The sequence below is a fragment of the Mustela nigripes genome, chromosome 9 (assembly GCF_022355385.1).
Source record: "Mustela nigripes isolate SB6536 chromosome 9, MUSNIG.SB6536, whole genome shotgun sequence".
NCBI lineage: Eukaryota > Metazoa > Chordata > Mammalia > Carnivora > Mustelidae > Mustela > Mustela nigripes.
The window spans coordinates 79859514-79879666 of record NC_081565.1 but is presented as its reverse complement, the minus strand read 5'-3'; the positions used below and the strand labels follow the sequence as shown (position 1 = coordinate 79879666).

General features: G+C 44.4%; 1 protein-coding gene and 1 long non-coding RNA gene across 11 annotated transcripts in view; one reads left to right on the top strand and one right to left on the bottom strand.

The window, feature by feature from the left end:
* TRPM3 (transient receptor potential cation channel subfamily M member 3) overlaps positions 1-20153 on the bottom strand; it is a 487173-nt gene that overhangs the window by 87856 nt on the left and 379164 nt on the right. For all 10 annotated transcript variants that reach the window (XM_059411872.1, XM_059411874.1, XM_059411873.1 and 7 more), the window contains 3 exons: positions 9476-9576; positions 7932-8066; positions 3859-3909 (listed from right to left, as the gene is read on the bottom strand). In XM_059411872.1, coding sequence (XP_059267855.1) covers positions 3859-3909; positions 7932-8066; positions 9476-9576 — 287 coding nt within the window. The remainder of the gene's footprint in view (positions 1-3858; positions 3910-7931; positions 8067-9475; positions 9577-20153) is intronic.
* LOC132024820 (uncharacterized) overlaps positions 1-20153 on the top strand; it is a 51081-nt gene that overhangs the window by 747 nt on the left and 30181 nt on the right. The window lies entirely within an intron of this gene.

Below are 20153 nucleotides of genomic sequence, written 5' to 3'. Positions count from 1 at the left end.
AAGCATTCAAAAGAAGATTGTTTCCTTCTGATGTATGTAAAGGTGTAAAATGATTGCTGGTCATTGAATTTACCAAGGAAGGGTGTTCAAAAGTCTATTCTGGCCAAAGTTTATGGAAAAGAGGACATTCCCTCAATGTTCAGCTTTGTTACAGACCAGGCAATCTTTTAAAAAATAAAAATTCTTTTGCAAATCTACATGAATTCGGCAGATGGGATTATGAAAACGTCCTTTCTTTATCCAAAGACTGTCTAAAATGCTTCCCCCACCCTTTCATTCTGCCAAAGCTCTGGGTCTTAATTCCCATGTGAGTGACATTAAGCTATCATAATTTCACAATTACCTCTATATAATACTCAACTATCACCCTCTCTTTGTGGGGAATAATAGTACAGGTCATCCAAAGTATTAGCACATTTAAGTTAGGAAAGAAAAGCTAGTACTTTAAAACACAGAGAGGCACAAATCGAGCAGACAGTTAGCTTCTAAAAATGGCAAGTTAGATTTCGCGGAAAAGCAGACAGACTCGGGCTGCTCTGGATTAATGTGGCCTTGTTGCGTCCGATGGATTTATGCAGAAAAGCAGTTCTGGGAAGTGTGTTAGCTTCTATCATTTAAAATTTCTGATCGATGCTGTATAACCAGCTTTTTACCTCCTGGCTCCTAGACTGTTCCCTTGATACAAATAATTTGAGAGTCAGTTCTCCAAGGTGGTTCTGTTGAAGTCAAAGGAGAGCTGGGCTTGGAGATATCCTGCTGTTACGTGGGACCATTGGGTGATTCCTAAATGTACTCCCTGGGTTCCTAAGAGTTATTTGCTTTTGATTTTCCAGGCATATCATCGAACACTATGTTTAAGGTCCAGAACTATGTTCCTAACATAGGAGTAGCATTTCACACCAGGGCTTATCCCTTATTGTTTCATAGTTTTTTGGTCACAGATCACATCAATTAACAGGTAACATAAAGTCCCATAATCCTAAAGCACAAACCACATGCTAATTACCAACTTCCTCAATTTTGAAAATGGCTTAACCTGCCCAAGATTTTCTTAGCATTTTAAACTTAGCTTTTGCAGACCCTGCGTATCGCATTGGCCTAAATGGCTGGACGTCATCTGGAATCATCTGAAGAAGATGCGCTTCGATGTTAACTACTCTCATTTACTCCTTTTTTTTCTTTTAAGATTTTATTATTTTTTATTTGAGAGAGAGCAAGAGAGAGCATAAGCGGGAGGAAAGGCAGATGGAGAGGGAGAAGCAGGCTTCCCGCTGAGCAGGGAGTCCAACGCGGGACTCGATCCCAGGCCCCTGGCATCATGACCTGAGCTGAAGGCAGACGCTTAACCGACTGAGCCACCCAGGCAGCCTCCTCTCATTTACTTCTTAAGAAAACACAAAGGCCCCTCATTCTTAGCTCCCTTCATCCATATAACACAAAACGCAGAGACTTCCCCTCCTCTGGCTGCCACTGTTGTCCCTTCTCTTCATGAAGTCAGGGGCTCACCTCGTCCACAGAAGTAAACAAGCGTCTGCTTTCCTGTCCCTCTCTCTTCCCAAGCAAAGAAACGAAACACAGGCTGTTTCTCCCCACCCGACTGGCAGTCTCTTTTCCCAGGTAAAAGTTTAACTGGTTCCCACGCCAGCTCAGAAGTAGCCTGGGTCATTTGCAACCACTTTTTCCAGTTACTGAATCAGTACGTAAATGAATCTCTCTTGTTAGTTGGTATTACTTCTGAAGCACATCTTTAGCTGAGAAGTTAAAAAAAAAAAAAAAACACAAAAAACGCTACCTTAAAAACACATGCCTTCTAATGCCAGTGACGTGAGCGGCTGTGAGAGGCAGTGAGTGGGATTTCAGAAGGGAGGAAATGGTGTTGCAAAGCAGAGCCCTGCAAGGAAGGGAACCTAACAGGAGGGATTTTGATCATTTGTCCTCAATGAAACCTAACTGCAAAAATCCCTTAGAAAATCCGGCAAAATACTGAGAAACTGGGGCGGCGGGGAAGAAGGGGAATCAGTGACTGTATCTGAAGGCTCGAATTGCCCTACGGCTGAGGTTGAGGGACAAAGGCAGAGCTGTCTCTGCGGAAAGTCTCACAATTTCTGCAGTGACCCAGACTCGCTCTAGGGGGTGGGGGAGGGGAAGATCTCTTATTTACTATTTAAAAACCCTCAGGATGTTTTGTGGTACCCGAGCAACAAATATCTTGGCAGAGACTATGCGTTAGATGTGTACACTTCATCTTTCGAGATCCTTCCCCCTATTTAGTTTCCAGGCAACTTTAAGCCAGAAAAAAAATCACACAAAATTGGAAGGCTTGAGGATAAGAGAAATGGCTCTGTTGGGGGCAGATGTGCTTTTGGCTGGACATGGGGCAAATCAGGGAAAGATGTGGTCTTGGTAAAGACCACCTGGTTGGACTGGGGGTAGAGATTGTGCAGCGTCTGTTTCTCTCACTTGGAAGGCTTCGCTCACTCACTCAGATGAAAAACCCTTCAGTAAGTTTGTGTGGAGATGAGAGGAAAGTCTCTCAGAGCCAGCAGAAGGTTTGGGTTTGGGTTTTTTTGTGCCCTTTACTCATTACTAGCTACTTAATAGGTACATTCTCAGCAGCCCCGGGACATTTACTTGGCCTTTCAAGGGAAACAAACTTCTAAGGGAAGTTCTAGACAATGACTCCGTGTGAGGGATCGTACTCTAGTTTTGACCTTACTTGGTAGCCTTCTTGGAGTAGGTCCTTGTGGGCTTTGGTGAGGAATTGCTATGGTCTGGTGAGTGGGGTGCCTCTGTGTGCAGGGGGTGGGAAAAGCACCCCCATCTATTTCGTCCTCTGGAGTTAGAACACCAGTGTCAGGGAATGCTGTCGAGGTTTCAGAATGAAGTTAGTTACCTCTGAGAGAGAGCGAAGGGAGCAAAACCCAAGCCCTTGGCTAAGATTAAACATAGCTTCCCTGCCTCTCACTGTTCCCATCTATACACTGGAACCATACTATATAATAACGATGATCAAATAACAATTCGACTCCATAGAATTGTCACAACAATGAAACGAGCTGCGATGTACAGTAGGCTCAGGTCAGTGCCACACACCTCGTCGTCACTAAAGGTCTGGCACTTCTTTATGATTGTTAATCGGAGGATCTGAGTTTGAACTCCGCCTCTTCCCTAACCGCACCCTCTATGTCTGTAAAATGGGAATAATTCTTGATCCAAACCTCCTGCTGCTTGTCTCCCCTGCCCCCCAACACACACCATCAAGTTAGATGGCAACGTGAAAAAATCTACCGGAAAAAATCGAGTCTTAGCAGAATGGAATGCACATATATGTTTTCGTCTCTGATGCTCTAAGACTTTCTGAACCATGTTGCCTGTGCTCTGCATAATGTTAGAAGGGACAGTGACGCAAGGCCTCAGGAGCTAGGACATGAATATCCCGCCTCCGGTTAGTCCAACAACATGGAAACTAGCTCCCCAGACAGTAAGGGGCGTGTGGGAGAAAACAGGCAGTGGCATAAATCCACCCAGCGTGGTGCGAAGCTCTCAACAACAGGACGCGTTCTGCCTTCCGAAAACATTATGTCCAGTGAAAGCATCTAAAACCACAGAGGCGGGAGGTGAAACCACAGCTGCATTGTAAGCAGAGATGTCATCGTTAAAAGGCAACACACACACACACACACACACACACATACACGCACGCGCGCGCGCGCACACACACACACACATACAGCGTCCTTAAATGAGGGGGCTCGCGGGGACAGGACCGCTCTGGCAGCTCATGCAAAACAGAGGTGCTTTCTAATCACAGGAAGCAGTCAAGACAGGCCTCCGACCTTCAGTCGGGAGGGTCCTTACCTTTTTGACATCCCTGACCAAGTGGTACAATGTGTTTGAGGGCCCATGTCTCTGAAAACAATAAAGAAGAATCAAATGGATTTGCGGGTCATGGGCTCTCGTCGGTAAGGCAAGAAGGTTCTGGAAAGGAAGGGTTCTGGCCGGAGGAGGGGCAGTTCTTTAAGATGAACCTTGTTGTAGTTGCTCAGTTGTACCTGTCTTTTCTAAACAAACACGCTGGCAGATTTTTGGATTGTGGTTCCTCGAGAAAAAGCAGTTGAGGGTCTAGGTTCAAGCTTTGTAAAGGAGGTTGTCAACGCTGTGGATGGCTGGGCCAAAACATCATTAAAGAGGCTGGTTTTGAGGCGGGGGTTGGCAGGAGAGACAAAAGGGCCAATTTAGGGCCTTGGAAATACGCTTGGGCACATGCCGATCACAACTTGTTACCCATCGTGAATGAGAAATTGTCCAACACACGTTGGCAACATTTTCTGTAAATGGCCAAGGAATCACTCTTTTATACTTCATAGGTCATATACTTTTCATGTTCGAATCTGCCATTGTGCAAAAGCAGCCAGAGACAATATGTCAACAAATGAGCCTGCCCATGTATCGATAAATCTTTACGGACACCAAAAGAGAATCAGATTTCATAGAATTTTAATACGTCACAAAATATCATTCTTCTACTGATTTTTTCAATCATTAAAAATGTTTAAAAAACCATTTTTAGCTTACAGACTGTATTTAAAAAAAAAAAAAAAAAGGCAGTGGGCTGGATTCGATTCTTTGGTAGCATTTTGCTCACATCTAAAGAAAAAGCCACAGGCTCTTGGCAGGGAAAGAGAGACTAATGTGAAATGACTCGCCATCCCGCCATCTTTCGGGAATAGGAACACTAGATGGGATACAGGATGCCCAGTTAAATTTAAATTTCAGATAAATGAGAAATGTGTTTTAGTATAAGTATATCCCAAATAGTTCGCGGGACACCTCATATTAGAAATTACTCACTATCTACCTGGGATTCAAATTTAACTGGGGATCCTGTATTTTTATTTGCAAAATCTGGTGACCCTATTGGAGACTCTCAAACAGTGATGGCAAATCCTTCAGCAGTGTGGGAACACATTAGGGATGGAGACAATTCCTGGGTATGGCCTCAACTACCTGCCCATTCATGCGACACACTTCCCAGAATGCTTCTTCCACTGAGGAATGCAGTCTGCTATAGGGATTAAACACACAGACTCTGGAGTCAGAATGCCGGCCTCCATCCCCACCTGTGTCCTATTTTATTTTTTATTTATTTTACTGAAAACCCCATTATTCTTTTTTTCCCCCTGGCTTTTTTGAGATATAATTGAATAAGACATTGTGTCAGTTGAAGGTATACAATGTGATTTATTTATCACAATAAGGTTAGGTAACACACCTTCGCCTAACACAATTATCATTTCATTGTTGTTGTTATGGTGAGAACATCAAAGCTCTGATCTCATGGCAACTTTCAATTATAATACAATGTGGTGTTGTTAACTATAGTCTCCAAGCTGTACATTAGATCCGTGGAATTCGTTTGTCTTATAGTTGAAAGTTTATATCCTTTGGCTAACATCTCTCATTTTTCCCACCCTTCAGCCCCAAATATTTTGGGACTCCTCCAAAACATACTTTTATATCTGGCTCCCTTTTCAAATATTAGTTGACGATATATGCATGTGTTTATTGCTTGGCTTTTGACTCTGTGATATGGACAATTTAACATTATTAACACTTGGAATCCATGAACATGGGATATCTTTCCATTTATTTGTGCCTTCTTCAATTTCTTTAATCAATGTCTTACAGTTTTTGCTTTATAGATCTTTTACTTCTTGGTGAAAATTATCTCTAAGTATTTTATAGCTTTTGATGCTATTGTAAATAGGACTGTCTTATTCTCTTTTCAGATTGTTCATTGTTAGTGTATAGACATGCAACTGCTGTTTTGTATGTTGATTTTGTATCTTTAAACTCTACTGGGTTCTTTTATTAGTTCTAACAGTTTTGTTTTTGTTTTTTATTTTTGTTTTTGTTTTTTTGGTCAAGTCTTTAGGATTTTCTGTATACAAAATCATGTTATCAGCAAAGACAATTTTACTTCTTCCTTTCCAAACTGGGTGCCTGTTTTTCCCTGCCTCTCTCTCTCTTGAGATAATATGTTTGTCTTTCATTCTATTAATGTGATGTGCATTTACTGATTTGCATATATTGAACCATCCTTGCATTTAGGGATGGAATCCCATTTGGTCATGGTGCATGATCATTTTAAGTGCTGGTGAATTTCAATTGCTACTATTTTGTTGAGAATTTGTGCACCTATGTTTATCAGGGATATGGGCCTATAGTTTTATTTTCTTGTAGTGTCCTTATCTTGTTTTAGTGTCAGTATATTGCTGGCCTCCTAAATAAGTTTGGGAGTGTTGCCTCATCTTCAAGTTTTTTGAAAAATTGGACAAGAATTGGGGTTAATTCTTTAAATATTTGGTAGAATTCACCTGTGAAGCCACCTACTCCTGGGCTTTTCTTTGTCAGGAAGTTTTTGATTACTGATTCCATCTCCTTACTTATTATTGGTCTGTTCAAATTTTACTGTTTCTTCATGATTCAGATTTGATCAGTTGCATGTTTCTAGGGATTTATCCACTTCTCCATGGCTAATTATCGATGTTTTGGTGGGGACAGAAACTGGGATTTCCTATGCGATCATTTCAGTCTATTATTCTTACTGAAAGTCTCACTATGCAGAATCAAGAAAAATCTGCAGAGAAAACAGAAACCTGGAGCCGCTCTGCTAAACTGTTTTCTAGTTCCAGTAGCAAGAAGGAGATAGAGCCAGTGCAGTATCACCTAACACCCTCCGCTGGCTGGAGAGAGGTCAACAAGCTCCATCTCATTAGAGCTGTGGGTGGTAGGACAGAGAAGCAGTGATAAATGAGGGGAAGAATAACCTCGAAGACAGAAGTATTGGTTCAGTACTGGCTTTCTTCTTTCTTAGGAGTTTTGTAACCTTAAATGAACCAATTCACTTCTTAGCCTCAGTTTTCTTATCTATAAAATGGAGGAAAACAATACCTCTCTTTCTTTTAATATTCCAAGTAAAAGTTTATCAACCTTGATCAAGAATTCTTACATATTTAATATTGCTTCTAATGTATCATAGGAATTACTTCCCCAAAATATTAATCAATGCTGGATTGAAAGAGTATATGGGAAATGTAGTAATGTTGTTTATGTAAGCATAAACCACATTATAAGTCTCCTGGAGATCCAAAGGGATTTGCCTTTATGGCAAAAGAACAAGCAGCAAAAGCTATTCAGGCAGGTCCAGAACCTTTGGGAAGAAAGTTTTTCTTAACCTTCCTGAATTGTACTCTCCAAGTGTCCTGTACCCTCTTGAAGTTTCCAACATCTGCTCTTTAACCTTCTTTGGATTTTAGTGCATATCAGCTCAGAGCCAAAGCACTTAGCTCACTGAATACTACAAACAACTTCCCTAAATAGTAGTTTTTCTTTATGATCACTCCTTGGTATTCCTAGTTAATGAAGTAGCAAATTATTATAAAATAATGCAAACAATATTTTGTGGTAACTCCAAACAAGAGGTATTTTACATTTTATTCCACTATAGAGGAAAGGGAATGAATCTCATAGCTTTGAGGATAACAAGATGGTGTGGGATAGTTGATCAGTCTCCTATGATGCTTTGAGTTAAATCAATTGCCCTCTGCTGATTGCCTCAAATGCCTTCTGGGCTTACAGCATAAACTGGGTTCTAATTTTCAGAGCCTTGTGGGTTTGTGTAAGAATCTGAGAATGTTAGCTTTTGGTGTGATCCCATAACTTTCTGCTTTGGATGCTGACAACTGAGCAGTTAAAACAAGCGGAATCTTAGTGACTTGGCATTGTTGTCTACAGGTCTAAGGGAGCATCTTTGAAAAATGATCCATGCATTTGGAAGGGAGGGGAGAAACTCACAGGCATGTGGGGGGCAGGAGAAGGCAAAACGAAAAAACACAGAGAAAATAAAAAGTGCCTTAGCTCGGCCCTACCGTATTGTACAATTCCTCTAGTCTGGAGATGGTGAGAAAACGGTGCATGCTTACTCCATTCTCTATGAGTAATTTCACAAAATCCACTCTGTCCAGAACTAGGGCATCCAACATGGCTTGCTCCAAAGACCCCACCTGCAAATCAAGTCACTGAGTTAGTCTGCCCCAGGCTCTAGGGATGCAGTTCCTTGGTGTTCACCTGAACACTTTAGAATGGATGCCTTTGACATCTGGTAAACCTTCAGCACATCCAAGAACATGCGAACAAGACTGTTCCCAGCTCCACTTTTGGCACAGCCATAATCTCTCTTGTGTTGTGGGATCTGTCTTTGCAAACAGAATTCAAACTTTTCTAGTTCCAAAGCTATTTCCTCTCTGACTCTTTTTCTCTTCTGGGTCCCAAGAAGACACAGGATCTATAAGAATTTCCCGTGTATTCTCTGACCAAACTTCCTGTAATACTAGTGAAGCACCAAAGTGGCTGCTTTGCTGTCCTCCTTTTCTTCCTGAGGCTCTGAATTAGACCCCTGGCTACCTTGAAAAGAGGGACCCTAGCGAACAGATCAGAAAGTAGGCCTTTCTTTATTTTAATTGTTAGACTACCTTGCTTCTGCCTCACTCATTTCCGCGCAGAGACTTAGCAACTATTCAGGTCCTTGAGTCTGTCTACTCAGGGTTTTATTCAAGGTTTTATTCAAATCATTTCACAAAAACCTCCTGGTGTCCAGATTCCTTGACAAATCTTTCCACGCTAGGAATCCACTAGTGGCACTAAATAAAGACAGGGTCACGGCCAGGCAGCAGCTCTCTGGGGGCAAGACAGGGTTAAAGAAGACCCATCCGTGAGGGTATTGCCGCTCAGTTATTCCAGCATTAAAGTCAGATCTCAGACTGCCGGCTGCCTCCCTGGGATCCAAACACCAACCACCCAATAGCCAATTTTCCAAGTTTTTATTTTTGGTAGTGTCCGTTGAGGGAAACGAACCAAGAACAGTTACATAAAGCTTTGGTTCCCTCTGAGTGGTGCTCGGGAATAGGGAGGACCTGTGCTCAGCCACCAGGACCAGATGGCACCTGCACGCGGGAGCTTGCTAATCCTGCGTCCGGAGGTGTGACCGAGCCATACGCTGTATCACGGGGCGCCGCTGCTGCGGAGTGGCAACCTCAGAGACAACCAGAAACCACCTGCTAGTTCCACGCCTTCCGTCATTTTAACGAACACGTTTTGGCCTTATATGTTTTCTCGGATATATGGAAGAAATGGCATTATTTGCAGCTGAAGGTTGCCATCAGAGCCCCCCACCCCCGCCCCACCCCGCACCGAGATGGGAACCGTCTGGAACGTTTGCAGTTGTGCTTTGTCGCGTCGTCCACCAGGTGGCAGTGTTTTCCTAAATATGAGAAAGGGGCGGAGCCTGAGGATGGCCGCGAGGGAGGGAACATTTGCATCCTAGAGAACAGGCCGCAGTTTCTCCGAGCCGCTCCCAAGCAAATACCGTTGCCCAAACAAGTGGGCTTTGCAGGGGTGGTGACATATACTCTACCGGCCACTGCTGCCCATAAATAAAGATCTGGCTGCGAGCGATGTCCACTCTGTTCCAGGCTAGAGCTAAGCTCAGCTGGTCGGGGGCCGAGGCATTTGCTCCTGAGCAGACAAGGAAGAGAAAAGGGTGGGAGAGAGAAAGGAACGATCAGTTATCATACCACGAAGACCCGGAACGGTCGACTCGGCTGGACAACAGGGTTGTCATATGGGGCACTCTGGGCATTTGGGGGCAGGATGATTCTTCCCCGTGGGGACTGTCCTGCACATGGTAGGTCACTGAGCAGCATTTCTGCATCCAACCAAGTAGATGCCCATGACCCCTGCACCCCAGTCATGACAATCCAGAATGTCTCCAGACACTGCCAGATGCCTCCAGGGGGCAGGAAAGAGACAAGATCAGCTCACTGACGACCACTGCTCAACACTCTTGCTAGTCCGCGTGTGGCCCGTGGAGCTGAAGCCGCAGCACCTGGGCACCTGCTAGAAATGCAGACCCTCAGGGCCCACCCTAGGTCTTTTAAATGAGAAGCTATATTTTAACAAGGTCTCAGGTGACTCATGCACACATTCAGGTTTGGGAAGCAGTGCTCTGTAACTTGCGTCTCTTTCCGTGGCTGATCGCTGGTGTGAATGAAGCATTGTTCTGATTGTATGTTGCACAGGGCTACCACGAGTGGGCCAACTTGGCCACTCTACTGAAATAAAAGTTAAAATCTTTTAAGAGAAAGCTGCAAACAAGCAGCTTAGGTTTTCTTTGATTGGTGGGTAGAAGCCACTGAAATAAACCTTCAGTTTCCCATTATTCTCCAGACTCCGTGGCTAGATGGGTGCCGTCCACCAGTGGCTATTGAAATCTAAGTTCATTCAAATTAAAACAAAACTTTTAATGCTTCAGTCACACTAGCCACTTTTCAAATGCTCAGGAGCCAGATGTGGCTGGTGGTCTTTGGATTGGAGAGTGCAGATTCAAAATAGCTCCACCATCCCCGAAAGTTCTGCTGGAACAGGGCTGGTCTAGATCAATGCAGCTGCCAAGCAGCTGGGTGTGAGGCTGAGAAGAGCAGGTGGGAGAACGCTGGGCTACAGTCAGCGGCCCCGCGTCTGCCATTTTACAGCTGTGTGACTTTGGTCCTCTCTGCACCACTGTTCTATCACCTTGTGAAATGGGATAATAAGAATGATCCTATTTACTGGCTGGGATGGGGGCCTGGAATGCGATCATACACATGAATTCACATGTGAGCAGGGTTTTTGCAGTTAACAGCCTTGGTACCCTGACCAGGACCCTTCCCTAAATATGTGTCTGACCTCATGCTGCCAGTGGTCCCACCAGCAGGGGTGCAGGGTTCAGAGACTGCACTCTTGCCTCAGAGGTTTTGGACATCTGCTACGTGCTAGACAACATATTAGGCACTTGCACATGCTATTGTAGGTAATGTCCCAAATAATCCTGGGAAATGGGTCTTCTGGTCTCTGTTTGACAGATGAAGATACTGAGGTTCAGAGAGGTTAAAAAGCAAATAGCTACTAACAGAAGGTGAACAGAAAAAGCACTTATCATGCCAGAGGTGAGATTGGGCCCCAGTGAGTTTTCCTTTGTTTTACTCCTGGTGATTCTGATGAGGGAAGGAGAGCTTGCAAATGTTAGTATGACCCATTTTTCTGGATTCTTCAGCAGTGGAGGCTCGAAGCAATGAGCTGCAGAGAGGGTTGCTGGTGATGAAACAGGGGTTCTCAAAGTCTGCTGCCCATTAGAATCATGGGGGAAGCTTTTAAAACATCCCTATGCCCAGGCTGCACCCCCAAAACAACCACATCCCCTTGCTTGGGCTGGGAGCCAGGCTCTGATAGTTTCAAACATCTCCAGGCGTTTTCAACGTGCCCCTGAGCTTGGGAACCAGTGCGCTGCGTGATTCTGTCTGCTGCCTCCCCTCGCCTCTTCCCTCCTCTTCATTCTGAGATAGTGAAGTTAAGAATCGGGTGAGCAAAATGTTCTCTAGACAGCACGTCTCAAATTTGAGCACAGGAATAACCTAGAGAGATGGGCCCTACCTCCTGAGCATCAGATTTAGTGGGTCCCCGTGGACCGAGTCTCTGCATTTCTGGTCTCCCAGGCGGTGCTGGTAAAAGGAGGATCCGAGACCTTCATTTGAATAACAAAGACCCTAGAGCCCGGTGGGCCACTTAGTCTTCCCAGGGCAAAGGGTGTTTTGATTCCCGTGTCTACACATGAATGGGTTCGGTATAAACCACATACTTGTAGTAAATTAATGTTTGGGATGATGAGCATTAATTCAGTTTCCACAGGGATTTTTCGATTAAAAATTATTTATCACCTCAGGTGATAACATCAGAAACTGCAAACTAACACCCAGAGTAACTGGTGGAAACAAGTGAGAAGTAGAAACACGTCGAAGTGTACCGTCATCACTTGAGAGGAAAGAAAGTGCAGGCTCACTGTGCATGCGTCTGGAAAGGTAGCACTTAATACTTTGCTCCCTTGGTCCTTGCGGACCTGCTGTAATGGTCTAATCATTCCCTTTCCATTTGTATGCCACACATTTGTATGTCACCCTGTCAACGGTAGCAGCACAAGTCTGAACAAGAACCCAGGAGGAAGCAGCTCTTGGGGTCAATGTGAGCTACCTGAATGTAATCACTTAAGTGTCAAGGAAAATCACAAAGCCAATGAGTCTTGACTTCTCAAAAATTGAAAATACATCACTCCGAAGAGATCCTGGGTGACAGTCTGGATCCGAGGTTCTCAACTTGGGTGACCAACCATCCCAGCTGCCCAGGAGTCAGGCTGTTAGCACTGAAATTTACACATCCTTGGAGACCTGCCAGTACTGGTCAGCCTACGCGGCACGGTAGCTACACGCTGGAATTGCCCGGAGACCTTGACGTAGACGCATGCTTGGGAGCCCTCCCGGAGATTCTGGTTTCATTGGTCCTGGGCACTGCAGTTTTTTAAAAGCTCCCCAAGAACTTTTAAGAACAAGAGGTCCTCAACCTTGTCTTGACATTAGAATCATGGAGACAGGGGGAAGAACCTTGAGTCTAGATGGTATATATTCATTCACTTACTCCCCTGGTTATTCACTTATTTCCACATTAAACAAATCCAGATTTCATGCCTTCTCTTAGGGCAGGCACTATGCCCGTCTGAGGACCAAGGCGAGGAAGGCAGAGTTCATTGTCTGGAGAGCTTCCATTCTAGAGGAAGAGCTAGGTCTGTAAGTAACTGCATCATCTCAGGCAGTCATTCATTTATCTGCTTGACAGACACTGAATACCGTCTATGGCAGGAACTATTTGAACGTTGACCATCCATCCAATGGGGAGGAAGGCCGCTAAGGTCACTCTGCACAGGGCTTACTACTTACTTCTACCCATGGAGGGGGCAGCGCTCATAAAGTAAAGGAATAAACAAACAGAGGAACTGTGTACTTTCTGATTGTGTAAGTGCTGTGAAGGAGCAGAGTCATTGCCGGGAGATGTGGGACCTGTGTCTGGGGACACTTTGAGTCACTCCAAGTCAGTGTGGCAGCACCACCCTGGCTCTCCGGTCTCACATGAAGCCCTTGGATAACCTCATGGATACAAGTGTGGGTGTCCTTTGGGGCATCTGGTTGGCCCTGGGAGGGAAAGAGAGGGTTAGATAAAGGCCCCACAGTATTGAAATGGGGCTGGGGATCCAAGAGGATCCTGGTCTGGGCTAAGGATACACCATCCGTATGACACTGTGGCCTTGGCTGATGCCAGACCCCAGCTGGGCATGGAGAAGGCCTTTTAAAGTGCTGGCTTCATGGTTGTTCTGTTGATGACCCAGATGGGAGTGGAGTTGTTCTGTTAGGATGAATGGACAGGAGACCTCCCTGAGAGTGACTGGGATCTAAATGATGAGGAAAAGCCATCATGTGAAGAAGTGTGTAGGGTGTGGGAGTGGGGGGGAACATTCTAGAAAGAGGGAACATCAGATACAAAGCCCCTGATGTGGGAATGAATGCAAGTCGGTATAAGACATTTAAAAAAAAAACAAGAGTTTTAGTATTTCCTCTTTCTGCAGGAGGTCAGGGAAACTTTAAGTGCATAGATAATGGTTTTCAGGGAAGGATTACTTCACTAGACAAATGAGACGAAGAAGGGCATTGTAGCCAAAAGGAACAGCCCAACCAAGGATTGGGAGAGTTAAATATCTGCGAGTTTGGGAAATTCATGGGAAGACACTGAGGGAGCGTTAGAAGCAAAGATGAAACCAAAATGGAAGAATTTGTACATGACATTGGAGGAGTTTCCCTTTATTCTGAAGATGCAGGGAAACCGCCGGAACACCTCCTTTCAGAAATAATGCAGTCACATGCATGTCTTGGAAAAAATCCCTTTGGCAGCTGTGTGGTGGGTAGACTGGAAGGGACACTGGACTGGAGCAATAAGGAATGTTTTGCTGTATTGTAGGAAAGGGGCCATGACTGGCAGGAGCAGCTGGGGTGGAGGGATCTTTAGAAAGCACAATTGATAGCTTTGGGTAAGAGATTTAAAGGAGGGCACAAGAGAAGTCAGAAGTGGTCTCCTAACCCTAGCTTGGGAGCCCAGGTACATAATAACCAACTGAGATTGGCAATGCAAGATAAAAACAGGCTTTGGGGGGGACAGCAAAATGGCGTCCTTGAACATACTGAGCCTAAAAATGCCTGAGGTATATCCATCTGGGTGGGAATGACCAGAGGCCATTGGATATGGAGATGCGGGGCAGAGAAAGGGTGAGCGTGGAGACAGAGATGTGGAAAACATTAGCATGAAGGTGAGAGGGAGAGAGCAGAGAACGGATCACCGGAGAATGGATCACCGGAGAACAGATCACCGGAGAATGGATCACTGGAGAATGGATCACGGGATACCACCGACATTTAATAGCTGTGGAGGTAAGGCAAGTCCTTAGAAAGCAGTCACACACGAACACATACAGAAAACAGGGAGATGAGAAGAGAACCTGGAGATCAGGGTGCCCTAACCTTTGGGAAGAGAGACTTTTCAGAAAGAGGGGGTGGTCATTAGGTCAAAAGCTGCAACGAGGGCAAGTAAAAAAGGTAGGCTTTCCTTCTTCTTCTCCTTCTTCTCCTTCTCCTCCTTCTCCTTCTCCTTCTCCTCCTCCTCCTCCTCCTCCTCCTCCTTCTTCTTCTTCTTCTTCAAGATTATTTATTTTAGAAAGAGAGAGAGCTGGAGTGAGGTGGGGGGAAGGGGCAGATGGAGAGGGAGAGACAGAATCTCAAGCAGGTTCCACATCTAGCACAGAGCCCTCGGTGCTGGGGCTAGATCCCAGGACCCCAAGATCATGACCTGAGCCAAAATCAAGAGTTGGATGCTTAACCAACTGTGCCATCCAGGTGCCCCAATCACTTTCCTTCATTACAACTCTTTATATTACAAGGGGCCAGGTTATGAATCTATTAGTTTATTACTTGCTTCCTTCTCTGAAGTGTAAACCTCAAGGGGGTAAGGCGTTGTCCACTTTACTCACTGTTGTATTCTGAGAGTTCAGAACAGTGCTTGGCACATCATGGGTGCTCAATAAGCATTTGGTGAATGAATGAATGAACCTCGAAGTGTGCGCTGGATTTGGCAATTAAGAAGTCTGGCCATGTTAATGTGTGCACCTTTAGAAGACTGTGAGAACAGCAGCATATCTGCAATCTCTTCCCTCAAGAAAAATGCAGTCTAATAAGAATGGAGGTGGTAGGACGCCTGGGTGGCTCAGTTGGTTGAGCATCTGCCTTAGGCTCGGTCACGATCCCAGGGTTTTGGGATCAAGCCTCACACTGGGTTCCTTGCCCACTAGGGAGCCTGCCTCTCCCTCTGCCTGCTGTTCCCTCTGCTTGTGCTCTCTCTGTCAAATAAATAAATAAAATCTTAAAAAAAAAAAAAAAAGAATGGAGATGGGATGGGATAGAGGGAGAGCTAGGACAAGTCTACAAATCACTCTGTCAAAGAACAAAGTGGTTAAGTGCTATAGCAGTGACATGCCTAAGCCCAGAAGGCTTCCTTGTCAGCTGTATCACTTTGAGGAGGAAAGAAGACTTTGATTCTAGCAGGGAAGGATGGTGGAGATTTGAACACATGGACTATGTGGTAAGCTGAACGATGCCTCTGCCCCTCAAAGTTGTGCGTGTCCCAATCCCAGGAACCAGGGAAGATGTTCCTTCATATGGCGGAGGGACTTTGTAAATGCAATTAAATTAAGAATTTTGAGACGAGGAGGTTATACTGGCTTATCTGGTGAGCTCAATGTGATGTAATTACAAGGGTCCTTATGAGAGGGAGACAAGGGATTCAAAGCCGTCCTAGGACATGTGAAGATGAAGGCATCGATTGGACCAAGGCAAGCAAAGAGCCACAAGTCAAGGATTGCGAACAGCCTCCGACAGCTGAAAAAGACAAAGAAGTGATTCTCCCCTGAAGCTTTCAGAAGGAACATAACCCTGCTGATAACTTAATTTTAGACTTCAAGCCTCCAAAATTATAAGAGAATGGATTTTTTTGTTTTAAGGTACTAAGTTTGAGGGAATTTGTTATAAGAGAAGAAAACACTATTAGCCATTAACAATACTATTGAAGGTAAAACATCAAGATAAGGCAAAATGGAGTTGAGAAAGCAGGAGTATTTTACGTTGGCTGTAGCGCAGAGCAGAATCCTCAAACTTTAATGTGCATATGACTCACCCGGGAATCTTGCTTAAATGGCGACTCTGATTCAGTTGGTCTGGGGAGGGACTCCTAATCCTATCTCTTTAGGCAACACTCATTACTTCCATGAGCAATGATTGATCTTCTGCCTATACTCTTTCTCCTTTTTCTCTCCTCTCCCTTTCGATTTTAGAATATACCATTATATTTTTAGTGTTTTACTGGGTTCTGGTAAATATGCTTACATTTCCATTACTAATATTTGAATTGTCCATCTTAAATTATATTCCTATCTTAGGAGGCAGAATGTGTAGATGTTATAAAGATTCGAAGAGCCTACCCCACCTCTACCTCCATCCTTCCTCCTCTTAATTTCTTTTTGTTGTTGTGTTATTTCTACCTTGGAAGGCAGGAAATACTTAAATTCCTTCCTGTTACTCAAAGTCCCATTTTTGTTTTTATCTTAGTTCTGTTAGATTCTAGCATCAATGCTTACAATTGGTAATTTTGCCAGAATGTACCCAAGCGTCTCTTGGTCAGTAGGCTGCATCTTCTCTAGTAAGTTTTCTGAGGGGAAATCGTGGGAACAATATTGTCTGAGTTCTAGAATGTTCTAAACTGCTTTTTTTTTTTTTTTTAAGTAGTCTTCAGAGTTGAATGACATTGGCTCAATTTAAAATCTGCTCTATTATCTCCTGGCGTTGACTGTTACTGTAAGAAGGTTTGTAGCCAACCTGATTTTTTAATCTCATGAAAGACTTGCTTATTTTGCATGGGGGCCCAAAGGAGTCTCTATTTTTCTTGGAGGTCCAGTAACTTCATTAGGAATTTTCTAGGTGTTGAGGATTCTGAATCAGTTTAACCTGCACAGGTGGCCCTTTCAATATGTAGATCAAAGTTTCAAAACATGTTTGATGATAAAATTCTTAAACTGTGTGTTCTGATCTGTTACTTTGTCTTCTTCTTTGGAGACACCAGTTCTGCTTATGTTGGATCTCCATTTTCAGTCTTCTATAATTTCTCCTTAATCCTAATGAACTCTTTATTTCCTTTCCATTTCATTTCTGTCCACTTTCCTCATTTCTATCCTCTGTGTCCTGCACTAAGTTTTTCATCATGCATATCTGACCTTGCACCCGGTCTCAGGTCTGCAATTTTGTGCCGACTTCACTTCCCCCTCAATTTCCCTCCTGAGCACTACGCACATTTCATCCCCTCCTGTTGCCTCACCTACTCTTACCTGGATTTTGGCATTCCGACTTGGAAGTATTACTTCATGGATAAAGTGCTTCACTGAGATTTAATTTTTTTAAAAGTTCACGGTAAAATATTTATTTATAATGTTCATCTGTTCTCTGGAAACATTTTTATAGAGTATTCTTCTGTGCACACATTTTGCCCTTTTGTTATTTTTTTTTAGAATGTATCTATATGCTAATTGCTTTTTTATTATTTATCATCTAGTGAGCTGGGTTATAATGGGCCCAGGGTAGCATTCCAGGCTAGTTATTAGTCAGGACTGGAAGGCTTTCATCTCAGCTTCCCACAAAGATAACCTCCTTGCTTCAAGTAGGACTTCTCTGCATAATTCCATGTGCGGCTTACTGCCTCTATTTCTAGGTATAAATTTGAGGTCAGGGGTCGCCACAGAACTCACTCTTGGTCTCGCGCATGCTGTTCCAGGCAAAGGAGAGAACATTGCACCTTAGGCCATCCTGGCATCTAGGAATTTCATTTCAGGGCTTTCTGAGGATTGCCGCTGCTAGCTCCTCTCTCCTCAGCTTTTACTCTTTCCTCCCACAGAGCTCTTGCATTTACATATATTTTGGAATATTTCCCAGTGTTGACCAAAAATAGTTTGCCTGCTTTTTCTCTTCCTTTCCATTATTACTTTTTGAAGCTTTCTAGAGAAGAAACTGATGAATTTGTGTTGCCATGCTTGCCCTGGACATCCTGAAGGATTCTGTAGGTAGGAGAGTGTTTTTGATCAGATCTTTTCATTAGTAGTGCTCCTCTAATTGAAATACTGAGAATGCAGAGGGGTATGTCAGTAAGAAGCAGGAAGATCCAGTAAGAAGTCACTGCAGTTAACCAGATCAAATGTCCTGAAGGGTCTAATGGCACTGAACCAGGAGGGAAAAGAAAGGATAGATGTATGAGATATTGTGGTGGCAAAAATGCCCCAAATTAGTAAGAATTTGCTTGAACAAAGGGAAGAAAACTGTGATGGAGGTTTTGAGCCTGGAGAATTCTGCAGATAGGGGCTGTATGAACATAACTAGGAAAATCAGGTAGAAATCAACTTTTGGGAGAAAGATGATTTGTTTTTGTTTTTTAATATATGTTTATTTACTTATTTTTTAAAAAGATTTTATTTCTTGATTTGATGGATAGAGAGAGTGAGAGAGGGAACACAAGTAGGGGGAAGGGCAGAGGGAGATGTAGGCTCCCCGCTGAGCAGGGAGCCCGATGCAGGGCTCAATCCCAGGACCCTGGGATCATGGCCTGAGCTGAAGGCAGATGCTTAATGACTGAGCCACGCAGGTACCCCTGATATATGTATATTTAAAGACAATTAATTTGATTGAATTTGGGGTGGGGAGTGACACCAAGGGGAGTTGTCAGTAGGCAATTAGAAGAGGGGGCATGGAGGGAAGCTGGAGCTGGGCATGTCACTGGAGGTCGTCCATGCAGACATGATAGTAAAGACATGGTATTTTATAATTTTGACAGAAGGCAGAGGGGAGAAGTAAGAATGTCTGACAAAGGAGACAAGGAGCCATTAGAAATGTAGAGCACTCAGTGCTCTGAGGAAAGATAAAAATAAATACGATTACCATGCTTTATCGAAAGTCAGTCACATACTAGGCATTTTACATTTATTATCTCATGTAATACAAAACCCTGTACAGTGAATGTCTTTATCTCTACTCAGAAAACAGAGGCTCGGAGACATAAAGTAACGTGTAGAACCAGGCTGGAAACTGAATGAAGCCTTCTCTCAGGCTAGAAAAGAGTCACAGAGAGCAGGAGATAAAGTTGGGGGCGCCTGGGTGGCTCAGTTGGTTGGGTGTCTGCCTTCAGCTCGGGTTGGGATCCCAGGGTCCTGGGATCGAGCCCCGCGTCCGGCTCCCGGCTCAGTGGAGACCCTGCTTCTCCCACTCCCTGTGCCCCTACCCACCGCTTGTGTTCTCACTCGCTCACTTGCTCTCGTTCTATCTCAAACAAACAAATAAAAATCTTTTAAAAATAGGAGATAAAGTCAACACTGTCAAAAGCTGCTGAACGCTCAGGAATAATTATCATCATGGGGGTCAGAAGAGCACTTGGGGGTCCAGGTGTCCTGAAGCTGTGTGAGAAGAGCGGATGGGCGAGAATGCAGAAGACAGAAGTTTACAGACTGAGCCAGTGAGCCCAGAAGAGAGAAGCAGGAGGGCGGGAAGGACAGTTGGTGGGAAAGCAGATCACCTTTCAGAGCTGGATGGTTAAGAGGGGAAAACTAAGACGCTTCCTGGAGGGACTTGGTGGAGAGGGGACAAGGTCTCTGTAGGTGACAGGGAGCCTGTGCTGAGAGCAGAGACGCAACAGCAGTGGGCGAGGGAGGAAGTACAAGTCCATGGTGGGTCAGAACCCACAGCCTCAGGGCTGGAGACCAGCTGGCCAGCGAAGAGGAGACGGAAGGCTGAGAGGAGAAACTAATATTCCTTGAGGGGGAAAGAGAGCTTCGATGCAGCTCAACATGGAAAGTGAAGGAAGAGGGGACACCCCGTGCCAAGAGGGAGCGGGACTGAGAAGCTAAAGAGAAAGGACAGACGTGGAGAACGTGCCACAGGCTGAGGCCTTAAGGAGGGGGTATCCGAGCCGAGCCAGGGCCCCCGTGAAGTAAGACATCCCAACGATGGCACCAAAGGCCCCAAAGGCACATAGGACAGGGAATGTTTGTTTATTTAGGGACTTGAGATTCAGTGTTGGAGGACATTTTTTTTTTTTAA